The sequence below is a fragment of the Monomorium pharaonis genome, chromosome 6 (assembly GCF_013373865.1).
Source record: "Monomorium pharaonis isolate MP-MQ-018 chromosome 6, ASM1337386v2, whole genome shotgun sequence".
In the NCBI taxonomy this organism is placed as follows: Eukaryota; Metazoa; Arthropoda; class Insecta; order Hymenoptera; family Formicidae; genus Monomorium; species Monomorium pharaonis.
In genome coordinates, this window is record NC_050472.1 from 3,642,156 (window position 1) to 3,656,668 (window position 14,513).

General features: G+C 41.3%; 2 protein-coding genes across 11 annotated transcripts in view; one reads left to right on the forward strand and one right to left on the reverse strand.

Moving 5' to 3' along the window:
* The window catches only part of LOC105837359, a 160,407-nt gene extending 158,687 nt beyond the window's left edge, over positions 1 to 1,720 (reverse strand). Inside the window, exon 1 of the mRNA XM_036289117.1 lies at positions 1,575 to 1,720. Within this exon, the coding sequence (XP_036145010.1) occupies positions 1,575 to 1,698 (124 nt within the window). The 5' untranslated portion in view covers positions 1,699 to 1,720. The remainder of the gene's footprint in view (positions 1 to 1,574) is intronic.
* The window catches only part of LOC105837360, a 184,464-nt gene that overhangs the window by 168,592 nt on the left and 1,359 nt on the right, over positions 1 to 14,513 (forward strand). For 7 of the 10 annotated variants that reach the window (XM_036289118.1, XM_036289119.1, XM_012682076.3 and 4 more), the window contains 3 exons: positions 11,183 to 11,568; positions 13,080 to 13,323; positions 14,065 to 14,450. In XM_036289118.1, the coding sequence (XP_036145011.1) occupies positions 11,183 to 11,568; positions 13,080 to 13,323; positions 14,065 to 14,450 (1,016 nt within the window). Of the gene's footprint in view, positions 1 to 2,019; positions 2,145 to 8,681; positions 9,754 to 11,182; positions 11,569 to 13,079; positions 13,324 to 14,064; positions 14,451 to 14,513 lie in introns of those variants that run through there. The other 3 variants (XM_036289127.1, XM_036289121.1, XM_036289125.1) reach the window with 3 other exon arrangements.

The window sequence follows — 14,513 nt, forward strand, 5'->3', positions numbered from 1 at the left end:
ATAAATAGAAATAAATACTTTGTGTCTCAAATAGAAATAACGAAAATAGAATAAGCAATTGGAAGATCATGGTTTTCTCTCTAACCCAATTGTTTTAATTTTTTACTCTGAATCGAGACAGTTTTAGATTTAATTTTGTGTTGTTCACAGAAAGACGCTCAACTTTTCAGTGTACTGGCAGATCAATCAGCAATATATCTAACGAAGTATCCGAAATGACCTTTATCAGAAACAAGATTATTGCAGTCTCCCAATTGCAATTTGCCTCGCATCGGTTTTCCCACACGTCGTTTTAACTGACGTGTACATCGCGAGCAACGATTTCGATCGAGGGGACCGAGGCCGCCGACGGACCGGTCGGTCGCGTTCATTCTTTTCCATCGAGCGCGCGCGTGAGGCGGACAGCGGGGGAGGGGGGGGGGGGGGCAGTTTACTACGCAACGTAGTAAACATACTATACGCGCGTACTACGCGCGTACTACGTATTCTGAATGAAAGACGTCCGCCAAAAACTTGGAAAGTCTTCCGTGTAAACGTGTGAGGTTCACCTTTGCACATCTATGTATAAGAATTTCTAAATAGATTTATCATAGCTATAAAATTACAAAAGTGCAGAAGGAAAATTCAAAAGCATTTACTCGTGACGTGTTACATTCGGAAATTCTTCGCGCTGATCGATCTGTCATTTCGATCGGCATATACGCAACCTTGTAACTTTGTATTGAAATAATATTAACACTCAAAAACACTCAAAAACGAAGTATTCAATTAAAAAATCTTCTTTTAAGACTTTTAAGTAGTTAAAGATTTCAATTTTAAGGCTGATTTTTTTCAACTTCTTGGTAATTTTTTTCTAAATAAATAAAGACGAACACATATTTGCTTTATCAAGAAGTTGGACCAACCGGCCCGTGGTGCTTTAAATGCAAACATTAATCAGTTTAGAACTGAAAACATTTTTAAGCATACAAAAAAAAACCGGAGACAAAGATGAAACGTTTATTTTAAAATTAAATACTTCCTTTTTGAGTAAATTTGAATATTCCATTACTTATTACATTGTATTATCACGTCATTCGATCTTCATCATTCATTAGACGTGAAACGAAAACAGGAGGATAAAAAGCGCGTTCAAGCTCGGTACAGATCCAAATACTTATCTAGCACATTCTACGCAGATTTCTCGCATGCTGAAATTCTGAGAGAGCGCAAAATATGCCGAACCATTTATACGCAGAGCGAGCGTACGAGCTCGAATGTCTCGGCACATATACGTGACCTGTGTGCGAGGAATCGATAAACTGCCTAAAGTGCCTAAAATCTCGCCGGCACGTGACACAAGTTCGACGTGTTTCGCGTTTCCCCCATTCGTTCGACGACCGGGTCCTTTGACCGGGTGACGTGAGGCGATTCGCAACACACATGACATTTGTAGCAGGTCCGCCACGTGACAGCCGCGCGCGGAATCGCGCTGAAACGAAAGCGGAGGAGGATACGCCGAGGGACGCGTCCTCCGCTGCTAAATCGGGACGAAAAAAAAAAAAAAAGAAGAAGACGGGGAAGGATCTACTCACATTTCTTGCTCTTCTCGCCGACGACGGTGGCCGACAGCAGGCCGAGGACGACGGCGAGGATCAGCATAATAGCGACGGGCGTCCGCCGGCGGCGAGCCGTGCCGCCCCAGGACGTCGCCGACATGTCCGGCGGCGGCGGCGTCTCAGCGCGCCTCACCAGGCGCCGACACGACGAGTGCGACGACCGGCCGCTGGTTCCCGCTTCTCCGCGTACTCCGCGCCGCACCCGCGCCGCCGACGCGATGCATAACCGGCCGCGCGCACGCGAACCGCGAGGGAGACGCCGGTGAACCGGATCGGCCGACACGGGAGACACACGGCACACACTCAGCTACCGCCGATGACGCACGTACCCTGCGACAGCACGTACGTAATTGGCATTCGGCCGACAACGCTCGCTAGCACTCGGCACGCAGCACTCCGGGCTACTACGACGACGACGACGACGACGATGACGACAACGACGACGGCGACGACCGCCGACCGTCGCTCACGGTGTTCGCGCACTACCGTCGCGTCGCTATCGATCCACCGCCACCGCCGCCGCCACCACGGACCGACCGAACGAATGTACGTACGTACGTACGTACCATAGACTAACGTAGACGGAGCCTTTTGAGAGGGGTAGCTGATTTTTCCGGTAAGGGGAGGGTCCATGAACTTCGGTCAGTTCCGTCGCGATTCGACTATGTTCGTCCTTCGCTCACTCGCTCTCTCCCTCTATCTCTCGAATGGACCCGTGGGGGGCAGTCGCTTGCAGTCATATGCCGAATTATTAGTCGAATATTATCGGGCGTACCCGAATTCAACCGAAGTTCATGGAGTACCTCTTCACCCCGAATATCAACCCCCTCCCGTCCTAAGTGATAGGTAATGCTCCGTCTACGTTAGTCTATGGTACGAACGAGCGAGCGAGGGAGCGAACGACGACCCCCCGTCGCGCCAACCCCGTGCGCTGACACACCACCACCGTGCAACCTACCCCCGTCGACGTACGGCCATCTTGCCACGCGTGCGCCGCAACCTGTTCGAATTTCGGCGTCTCGGGAGCGCGGAATTTCCGCGCGGTGCGTGGAAGGTACAACCTACCCCTTCGTCCCCTGGAGAGGTAGAGGGAGGGGGGTGGGACTTCGATCTTGCGGCGTTTGTTCCTCGGGTGTTTGCACGGGAAGGGAAAAACAGTGGCCCGAGGGCGCGGGCGCGAGGAGCAGCCTTCGGGAGAATCCTTCTGAAAATTTCACACGACGGTTGACATATCCCAGTTGTCGTATCCTTTGCTCGACGACGACGCGAACGTGACTTCCACGGGAATGATTTACTTAGAAACAAAGGTCTGGGGAAGGGGGCGAGGTCCCGAATAACGTTTTCCGCGTCCTTGCCGTTTGGGCCAAACTACCAGCCGCTCTTCTCCTTAGTCCTATTAACGGAAAAGTATATTAGTTACGTATTTCTTGTTTAAGGGGGTGGAAACACCCCTTTGCTTATTCGTGGAAACATTTTTTTAAAAAACACTCGATCTTTTTTCACTCGTCTCCGATATATCAGAAATGAAATACATTGAGAAAAAAACGTCGAAATATTGGCAAGCAAAAAACGTTTCCTTCGATATATATCGGTTATTAATGAAACAATTTTATTGTGCCAACGAAATAAATGCATTTCCGTAATATATCTCATTTTTCTTGTTAATTGGATTATTGCTGGGAATAAAATTTTATCTCGCCGTGTTTAAATAAAAATTTATTTCAACGAAATAAATTCATATTCCAGAAATATATTAAAATTGTTAAGTATCTTTTTCTCAGTGTGCACTTCTACACGACGCGCTTAACGTTCGATCTCTCAACGAATTTCCGTAACTTGATCGTCGAGCTCTCCGCGAATATTCTCATTTCGGTGAATGAAAATTTACTTATCGCGAATAGAAATGTCGCGGGGAGTGCGAAACGTCGCAGCGTTACAATGTTGGCACAATGGATAAAAGAATGGCCACCTTTTCGATGGAGAACGCCCGGGGAATTTCTCGTTTTCTTCTACGCTGCCGTCGAGATCGAGGATTCGCACGTGCGAGGCAGATAATCCTGCGGAGAATAAGATAATATATACAAGATTCCGTTTCAATCGATCAAAGCATTAGCTATTCTCTCGATGCAGTATATTCGCTAAATCGAATGCAGATTTGCCATCGTTCTTATATCTCTCCTTAAATTCGATCACAGCGCAAAAAGGATTGGCCTGTATAATAGCACGCCGATCAAAGAAATGTTTTAATTAAATGAAGTAATAACAAAAAATTTAAATTACGATTATGGATTTATGATTATTCCTTACAATCTTTCTAATTTTATCATTAGATATTTTTTTTTTTATTCTGGATAAAAGATGCTCTCCTTCCTTTATACTATTAATATAACACTCTGATAAAAAATTTACATATGCAGATGCAGATGTCGATCTGTTGCAACTGTATAAAAAAATCGTAGAACGATCTTCTTGGATTCATTTTAGTCTTCGCTTTTGTTAACAGTTAAAAAACCTACATCGCATTTGGCAAATTTTCTCTGCAAGTAAATATCTTGCACATTTATATCAGATGACACGTCACATTGCACAATCACATTGAGATGACCGTGAGCTATCGACTGACTGGATTATCAAGAGATGGTATAATTCGCGGGAGCGATTCCAGACATTGTATCGAGAAGTGGACGATGTGTATTATTATTCAACCACATCGATGTAACTCCAATCCTTCGCCCATTGTAATCCAGTGACACTCGATCCTTCCTCTCTCCCGTCCCGTTTCAATCTCGGAAGCCGCGGAGATCTCTCGCATGCAGGCGATGCACAGGCCGATCTAATTCACCTTATCGCAAAAAGTCGCCGCGATCCCTCCCGATTCGATAAGGCGAGAGATTAGCGTAATCGGGATTAAACGAGGTAAACTGCGCACTCATCGCGCGGCTGACGCACCGGATGGAAAATCAACAGACCTATTAATTCGAATAGCGACGAACTATTTGAAGCTAACGCTGCCGCGCGAATCTGTAATGCTCGAGCAAATGTTTGAGCATACTTATCGCCGCGATGTAACGAGAAACGTAAACGGGTAAAATTTAATCCCCGGAAAAGCAGTCACGGCGAATATATTGAGCCATTTCGATTTTACCTCATCGGAGGGATTTAAAAAAAAAAAACAAAAAAAAGTTTTTGCCACGCAAAAACACGGGCTCTGCAAATGAATTTCCGGGGCCATACGTATCCTTCCGGCCTTGTTTTACGCGATGCCAAGCGAATTTTAAACTTTAACGCGAGACAGATCGTTCGCGTTACCGCCCGTATATTTTATAAACAGGGAATAGCCTCCTCGTGTTTACCGGTGAAACCAAAAATGCCCAGCTCTCTTTCGTAATTTAAAAAGCGGTCATCGCGCCTTCGTGTCACTCTCCCTGGGAAATTTGTTCGGCTGATAATTGCGCTCGGCATACCTCTCGATGCCGCGCGGCGGCATGCACGTGCGTCCGTTACACCTGATAGCGAGCGCGACGTATACGTCGCCGCCGCGATAACGTTATCGGCGATGCGCCGATCATTTTTCTCCCTCGATCAAGGCCTGTCCACGTCATTCTGATTAATATTCCTGCCGAAACGCGCCCCGAAAAACCCGTCCCTCCTGCCATTCGCCCGTCCTTGCCGACGACCGTTGAACTTTGATCGTAAAAATCTATTGGTAAAAAACGAAAATCAGCATGCAGTCTCGAATACACACACGTACGTGCCTACGGATTAATATCCCTTTGATCGTACCCCTAGACCACAGGCTGACTGCTCGGAAAACAGTTTATTTCTCAAGACAATCCGCGCCGCGGCCGCCGCGCGTTATCGATATGGGCCTACTCCTCCTTCAAGAGGACGCTAACCGCATGATAATATGATGATGCGTGATTTTTCCATCGTATTCGATCCGTTGCACTTGTAGATATTACGACGGAACAAATAAACTTGTTAACATTCTCGAAATGGAGTTTCGCTTTCTACACGGAGAGAATTTTCTCTTAAAAATTACCCTGAAAATCGTGATAATTGTGAGACAACGTAAACCTTGGAAAATTTTACCATACTTTTAATAAAATTTACAAAAATTTAGTAAAGTTTAGTAAAATTTTAAGAAAATTTGGCTAAGTTTTAGTAAATTTTGTTAGAAGTATAGTAAAATTTACTAAAACTTAGCCAAATTTTCTTAAAATTTTACTAAACTTTACTAAATTTTTGTAAATTTTATTAAAAGTATGGTAAAATTTTCCAAGGTTTACGTTGTCTCACAATTACCACGATTTTCAGGGTAATTTTTAAGAGAAAATTCTCTCCGTGTACAAGCATAGATTTCCCGGCTTGCCGGTGCTGGGGAAAATTTTGAAATTAACAGAAATACTTATTTAAAGAATGAATATATAAATGTCATTTGAAATAAGTATTTTGTGTAGTAAATACAAAATTGCAAATAGTATTCAACATTAAAAATATGATATTTTACATTTTGTCATGTGTCATGGATAATTCCTCTATTTTCTATTTCGCAAGAGTTTTACTTTATCTTTATTTTAATCTATATTTTCTATTTTGTATTCTTGAAAAATAAGAAATAGTAAAATAAACGATAGAAAATAGAAAATATCAAATAAATTTTAAATAAATGTTAAATACTATTATAATTAATATTAAATGCTATTTTTTTTATTTATTACGTAAAAAATATATAATACTTATTTTAAACAGTATTTTTAAAGAGACATTCTTTGAGTAAATATTTCTATTATTTTTTTTTTTCAACAAACTACTTTATTATTGCGACTTGCCTATCATTCGCGTGATAAGCGATAGTAAATTGTTCCGTTCAACGATTAGTGACGCTATCGTTAATTCTAAAAATACGGTCATCGTATCGACGTGCAAAAGAGGTATTAGACACGAAACTATCAAGAGATTACCAATCGAAACAATGGGCAATAACTGCAAAAAAAATGGTACCGTTTATCATCCTTTAAACACAAAAATTAAACCGACGATCGAACATTTACGAATGTTTCTATCATTGATGGAAATCTGCGTTAATATCTAGCGTATTATAATAATTGAATATTTACATATTCTACGCGCTCACTGCCTGGGGTTAATTAATTAATCAGCTTGAGCAAAGCAATTAATCAGTGTGATAACGGCATGTACACCCTGATGTTTGGCTGCGAATACCGTTTGAGGTTCGTTCGCGTTTCCCATGAGGGAAAATTGCATTTGTGACAGCTAATCCGAATAAGCCGACGTTTAAGAGAGATGTTTAATTTCTCGTCTATCTTTTAGAGATTCTAATTTAGATGTTATAGATATAGAGTTCAAAATATCGTATATTTAGAATATTGCTGTAAAAAAATATTTCTTCGCACTTTAATCAGAGATATTAAAATGATCATAAGTGATTGATAATTACATTTTTGCGCCTTATGAAAATACGTTGACTGTTTCAGAAGCTGTTTTTTACTAGAAATTTTTTCTCAGTCAATTTTTAAATATTTTAGAAAAATATCTGAATAAAATTGACTATGTTTGAAAATAGAAAGTGAAGTAAATAAAAGTGTTTTTTTCATTGTTTTTATCGAGTTTTTACTATGATTATAATTTAGAGAGTAAGAAAATAGAAAAACGTAATAAATTAAAAGATTATTGAACGAATATAAATGTTGGTAAAATAAGACATTTAATTCGCGTTATTTTATATAAAATATAAAGAAACATAAATTGTTCTATATGTAAAACGATTTTGTGATAATACTTATTGTTTTTATTTAAATGCTTGTTAAAAATAACTGTCAACATACGGAAATAAAACAAGGTTAAAAACCGCTGTCGTTCTTATCGTTCTGAAATTGTTCTAATCAGCGAAAATTTTCATGTTCTTGTATGATCAAGGATCTTTCAAAATAATCGTCGAGCGTGATTCGCGTGATGGAATAAGTTCTCTTATTAAGCTTCTCTTTCAAAAGATTTTTCTACGACATTTTTAGAGACACTTGTCGAAATCTGACTACTCTCTGATATTGTTTCATTGAAATCTCTCTGCCGCACCGACGATTCTCTCCTGCGAATTAACTCGCCGCGCAATTTTGATCACGTTATTTACATGCACACGCACGCTTGCGAGCTTCTGCTTCTGCCTGTTTAACAACATCATGACGATGCGCGATTGTATATATACATATATCCATACATACATATATGCATACATCCATACATACATACATACATAGTACATTCGAACAGTCGATACTCGGCGCTGCTGGAATTATCACGGGTACAAACGGGTCAGCGAGTTATCACGAATACCGAACAGGGCCCGCGGACACGTTGTATCCCTGTCAGTCAGCGAGAATCATCGCGATCGTACGCATATATATATGCTTATCGTTATCATTATCCGCCCGATGACACTGAAAATGTTAATAAATATGTAGAATCGGTAAAAGAGCGCTGTGCGTGGCATTTCGAGACGCGATACAGTAGCGAAAACAAGTCGTGCTGTAGTCGTTATCGAGTACTTCTGAAGAGGCTGAAGAGCAACCAAGTAAATTGTATCGATCAAATTCCGCAACGTATGCACGAGCTAAGAGTGTACTACTATGTAGTGGTGTCGTTACTCTTAGTCAAAGTACACGAGAAAGTGACTAGAAAAGACGGTCTACAAGAATATCAACGGAGTCTATTACGAAGACTTAAAATTAACTCTTTGATGTGTTCGAATTTTTTCTCCGCCTTTAGGGCATTGCTTCTAAAGAGATTGAAAAGCGACGAATTAAATACCGATCAAGACTTACAATGTATGTATGAATTAAGTAATTGTGTTAAGTAATATATATGGTGTCGTTGCCATTCAAGTCAAAGTGCATGAGAAAGTGGTGGACTGTAAGAAAAGAGGACAGGTTCGTTGACACATAACAAAATCTCGACCGTTTAAAATTAATTTTAAGGCAATAAATATTCTTTTTGTGTTTATATTACTAGAATATATGTAAAAAGCGTTATTTTGTATTTGTGTTAAAATCTAATACTAAAATTTGTTTCAACATTGTGACAAAACGTTAAATTAATTTTTCATATAATATTTTATGTTTTCTAACGTTTCCTTACTTAAATTAACAAAAATATATGAATAGATATTTTAGGATGTGTGTTAAACTTAACACAAAATCTTTTACTGTGTGCTTCTGAAGAAACTAAAAATAAAGTGGTACCGATCAAAGATTAAAATATATGTGTAAGTAATAGTGCTCTTATGTGGTTGTATCGTTTTCTTTAGTCTAAAGTGTACGAAAACGTGGCAGTCGATGGAGAAGACAAACTTGCTGGTATGTTGTAAAAATATATTTTAGAACTAGTTATAGAGAAAAGGAAATGAGATTTAGAAAACTAGAAATCGTTACAGAACTTTAGTTGATCAAAATTAACTTTGTTGCAATTGAATTTCTATTTGTGTATCGCGACATTTTGTGACTCATCAAAAAAAGACGAATCGCCGAATCAACAACTCGTTTAATTCAAACCGCTTGCTCAATCAAATCTCCTTACTCGAAACGTATACGATTCTCGCGCAATTCATTGAAAATACGTCACTTCATTCACCCGCGCCCGAAAAGATTTATTTCGCGTGGCACTACGCCGCTTTTCACAGTGCGCGGCGTAACGTTTTCCCCCCACGAGCGCGAAGAGGTGAAAATTTTCGCGGAGATTTCTATCTCTCTCGTCCGAATCGCAATGGCTTTTGCGCGATTTACGTGAGATTTTTGCGCTTCGCCGCAAAATCGATACAAAAAGACCCGCGCAAATAGTTGCACCGTCGAAGCAATTTCTGAAAAAAAGAAAAGAGAAAAAAAAGGGGATGCGAGAACCGCAACAAAGCTCGCGGATATACAGCCACACCGTCGCGTCGCGTTGTGCCGACAAAGGTGCGCCACGCAAAGCGGGAAATGACGGATTATTAAATTAGAGTCGCTATGACGACCGGTGGTCAAGGAAATGGATGACCGCCGACAGTTGACGTCGGACTTGCTGACGACGCATTAAGCGGTCAATCGGCGCGGCGGTTCCGGCCGCGATCGCGAAACGAAATGTGACGCACGGTGATCATTGGGTACGTCTCGTTGAACACGATCTTATCCCGATCGGATCGCATATGCATCCGCGCGACCGCGACCACGTGCGGATCCGATTGAAAATCTTCGAGACGCAAAACCGAAACCGCGGAATTCGGCTCGATTCGCCGATCGATCAGTCGTTCGCGATCGTCAGTGACTTGGAAAACATCGTAATCACGTTGCCGAGTTCTTATACACGTTGCCGAACAATCGCGAGAGATTGATTTTGTAAATAATTATCCTGTGTGTGATTCAAATTAATTAAGAGATGTTACTATATTATTAAGCATTATTAAGTTTTGCAACGAGATTACTTTACACACTTCGTACAAAATCAGTGATATTAGATATCGTGCGCGAGTACATATGAAATATTGAAATATGAAAAATTCATTATTGAAAAGTATTTCATGTGCTAATTGAACGAAATAAAATAATTTCAATAAAATCTCAATTAAGCAAATAATAGCTGACAAATGAAAAAATTTTTTCTGTTTAATTTAAATAACGACAATTGAGTTCTCATAAAGAAAAGCTCTCACGAAAGAAGATTTGTAATTATACCACATAATTAAACGCATCGATCGAGTGAATTTTGCACATCTGTGAACGCGAGAGGCACGCAAGATTTTGGAACGAATGAAAATTTCATCGTTTGTTCAGCGTGCATATTCACTAAGTGCATACTTAAGTGACATTACTTAAACGAAGATAGATTGAAACGCTGTATGGGTTTTTCAGTTATAAAGGCACGCCGGTTTTCGCGATTCATAAAAGATGTAATGTAAAGTTTGACGTATTAACACATCTCGCAAATTTTATGCCGCTCGTATCATCCATACATTATCTTTATAAATAAAACTTGGATAAAATTAATAAGGAAAAAAGAACAGAACTATACGAAGTTTTATCTGCGCGTTCCCCATTGCGGATTCGAACAATGTAATATTGCAAGTAGCTTCGCAAAAGTTAATGTTAAAGCTTATATTATATATAAAAACAAAATAAAAATATATACATTTTTCATCGTTCAATCATTTATTTGCTTTTTTTTATAAGATTAAAATTGTATACATAAAACTTCGTATAATTAAATCTTGTATTTTCCATTAATTACATCGCAACAATTATTGTTACTTCGTGTTACTCGCATGTGACGAGGTATTTTAATTCACATTATTTTGGAATTTCGAGTTCTCGTCGGGATGCGGATTTAACATCGTAAATTCGCGCGAGGCTGGTCGCTGACAAATCGAAATTCGTGTAGAATTCATTATCGGCAAATCGCGGGATTGTGCGCGCCTCGGGATTCGTCGTCGTACGCGCGAATCTCGAGACACGGCCGCGTTCGGGGGTTCCCCCTGTTTGCCGGGGAATTACCGCAAAACTCGATTTCTTCCGCACGTCAATCCGTCTTGTTTGTAGGCGGAATTTCCAGCGCGGTAAAATCTGCACGCGCCCCACGTCGATTGGAAAACGTCAGGAATCGCCGAGCGATGTTTTATCTGGACGGAAGAGACGACGACGCCACCGCCGCCGCGCATAGCTCGTCGTCACCCAACGATGAGATCTTCGGCTGGCGGTTGAATGATCGGAAGATCGCGGTATCGCCTGAGTTACATCGCGTCAGGAATCATCGATCACCCGAATCATCGTTCTATAACGACTCGGACGATTCGGGTAGCTGCAGCTTCGCGCGGGATGTGTCGCGGCAGGAGCACGAGAGCGAAATCCGCGAGAATATCGAGCTGCGCTCGTTCACGCGGGACGATCTCGATATCGAGCTGATCGAAAGGGATGCCAGAGTAATGGTGAGTGTCATATTTATTAATATGCAGATTATGTTGAGGCTCGAGTTTCTGTTTGAAGATAGAGTCTGAAAATTCAGCTAAAATAGAGATGTAAAAAATAATTTTGTTTAATCATCAAAAATAATTATGTAGAACGCACAAACTGTGTCGCTAGAGTATTAAAACTTTATCCAGCATTACTCGTTACGCTTGAACTTTATGATTATTTTTATGGTCCAATAAAATCCTTTTCATACACAGTTGCATGCTTCAATGCAGTTTACTAATATTTACGATTTGTCTAAATAATTAAATTTCAAATAATTTAATAATAATACGCGAGAATAAATTTTCTACTTTTTCTCATCACACAGACTTTATTTTGTATATAATCCTGCGACATAAAATAAAAGGGAAGGTACCTTTGATCAGTTTTGACATTTTTCATTGTGTGGCAGATTTTATTTTCATGTCTAAAAATAAAAAAACAAGTCTGAAATATTATTTTGGGGGTTTTGACATTGATATATATGTTTTGTAGATTTAAACTGTTATTTTTTAATATTTTTTTAACATTAGAAACAAATTCTAGTCAAAGGTACGACATCCATTTTCGGCAATCAAACTGCAAATGATATATTTACTTTATAAATGTCCAATAGATTCTTTGGACAAAAAAAAATCGCTTTTCTCAAATAATTTAATAATTGACGTAAACTTATTAATATAATTCAAATAATTTGGATTCACAAGAATGTATAAAGCTGAACCAACGACGTCTTTGAGGTATCTGATTTGAAATGTTACTCGCACGAGGCCACACCGTTATATCGCCGTACTCACGTACTTGCAAAATTGAACTATCAATGTTGTTAAATTAATAAATGCCAGATGTAGCATGGCAGCGCACTTTAATTTTACATTCGGCAAGTTTCCCGTTCATGCTTTCCTTTCAACAGGAATTTAGTTTATTTACTACGCGCGCACACACATACACACAATCTCTGTGTGCACGTGGTTGCACTTTACATGTGATACATCTCTAGAACTTCTACCTAGGGAGACGTGGATTTTTATCTTCATTAGCACAATTTTTTTCTCTTCCCCCCCCCCTTCTCTTTTTCTCCGACATATTACGCGAATTGTATCCAATCCGGTTATCCAGGCCGCAAGAGAGAGGCCACTGCTCAGTTAATTAGATAACTGGGCAAATAAATGTAAAGTCGGAGCCGATCCGCGCGCGATCGATATCACTTGCGCACGCGAAGGCACGTGTAAGCACTCGTCATTTAACCGCAATTGTTTCACCGTGAATTTATCCGCGGTAGTTTTTGTAATTAATGACTCGGGAGTACTTTATTTTTCTTTTTTTTTTTCTTGTTTCCTCAATTTTTCATCCGCATTCGTCAGACTTATGAAACGACTTCGACACGACGTCGCGAAGACTTAACGACACACACGTTCGGTCCCTGTTGGAGACCGGGAAAAATGGAAGAGCGCGATTAATAATTAATAATTCCGTTGATACGCAGAGCAGCAGCTCGCCCACGACTGTAACCGGCGGCGAGCGCGACATCAAGGAGGAACATTGTCCAATCAGTCCCGTCTGCTACACCCCGGAGAGACTGATCAGATCTCAAGAATACCGGATACTCATACCGTCCTCTCGCCGCTTCGCCTACTCCCGAGAGGTGAGATTCACGCCGGAGAGCGAGAGCAGAGAGTCCTACCGTTGCCAAAAGCGGTTAAGCCGTCTCATCGATTCCGGACAAATCGGTACGCAATCGGGAGAAGTCTCCCCTCTCCCCCCCATTTGTCTTCCCGTCCCATCTTCCCTTTTGTTCGCTCGAGGTTGCAGAAAGGAAGCGCCGCTTGGTTCGAACCCCGGCCCCCCCCTCGAGCAAAGCCACCTTCGTGAAACTCGTCTCGGCCACGGCTGACCTAATAAAGTTTCGCGGTTTACCAACGCGCGCAATCGAGTTGCTTGACATATCAGATTTACTTCCGTTTCCTTCGTCCCCGGGACCGTGGCTCGGGTGTGTGTGTGTGTGTGCTGCCGTCGTAAAGACGCCAAGTGGCGTGGAACTGCGAAACTGCCACGAGCACTGTCCTGCGAGCACGCTAACACGGGGGGGCTTCGATCCCCGGGTTCCGATTGAGACTTAAGAAAGTTAATGGAAGCAGCTCCGAGGTTTCAACGATCGTCCCGAACTCGGGCTCGATCGGCATTTCTCCCTTTCAAATGTGTGTAGATGTTGCAAAATTGAATTTAAGAAATTATAATTATATAATTTAAGAATTTAAAATCAACAAACGTTTAGTGAGCCCGTCAAAATAAAACAAAAAACCTCGGAAGTATTCTCGGTAATAACTTCGCTCGCCAGTTCGACGAGATTTGCGAAAATCAATATTTTATGCATTCCCCCTCTTCGAGATGTATCTTATCGAACACTTGGACAATACACGATTAACGCTGGCAAATATACATAGAATGCATACATCAGATCACGTACGCAGGTGCGACGCAGCTGAGGACACTTCTGAACATACCGAGCACGGACGCGAGGAGGACGTACATGATACCCGAGCACCGACAATGTATCGCCGATGATTCTGACACGTCGGCGAGATCGAACGATGATCCTATGACCGACGATGACTGCGGCGTGCAAAGTACAAAAACGGCCGATAGCAGCGGATCAAGCTACTACAGACTGAACCCCACTATCTGGGAGGAAGATTGCAAGGGTCCAAGCACCAGGCCGTCCTCCCTGGAGGACACTTCCGGTATACAGAGTTACGATTGTAGCTTGGAGACTCAGAGCGACGCGGAAAACACGCCGATGTGCCTCTGTGATGAGCTGGCGATTGCGTCGAATGTTCGCACCGTGCATTTTGCTAACGTACGTTCCTTCGCGTTACGAAGGATACCAAATAAATTAAATTATTCAATCAAGCTGTACGAT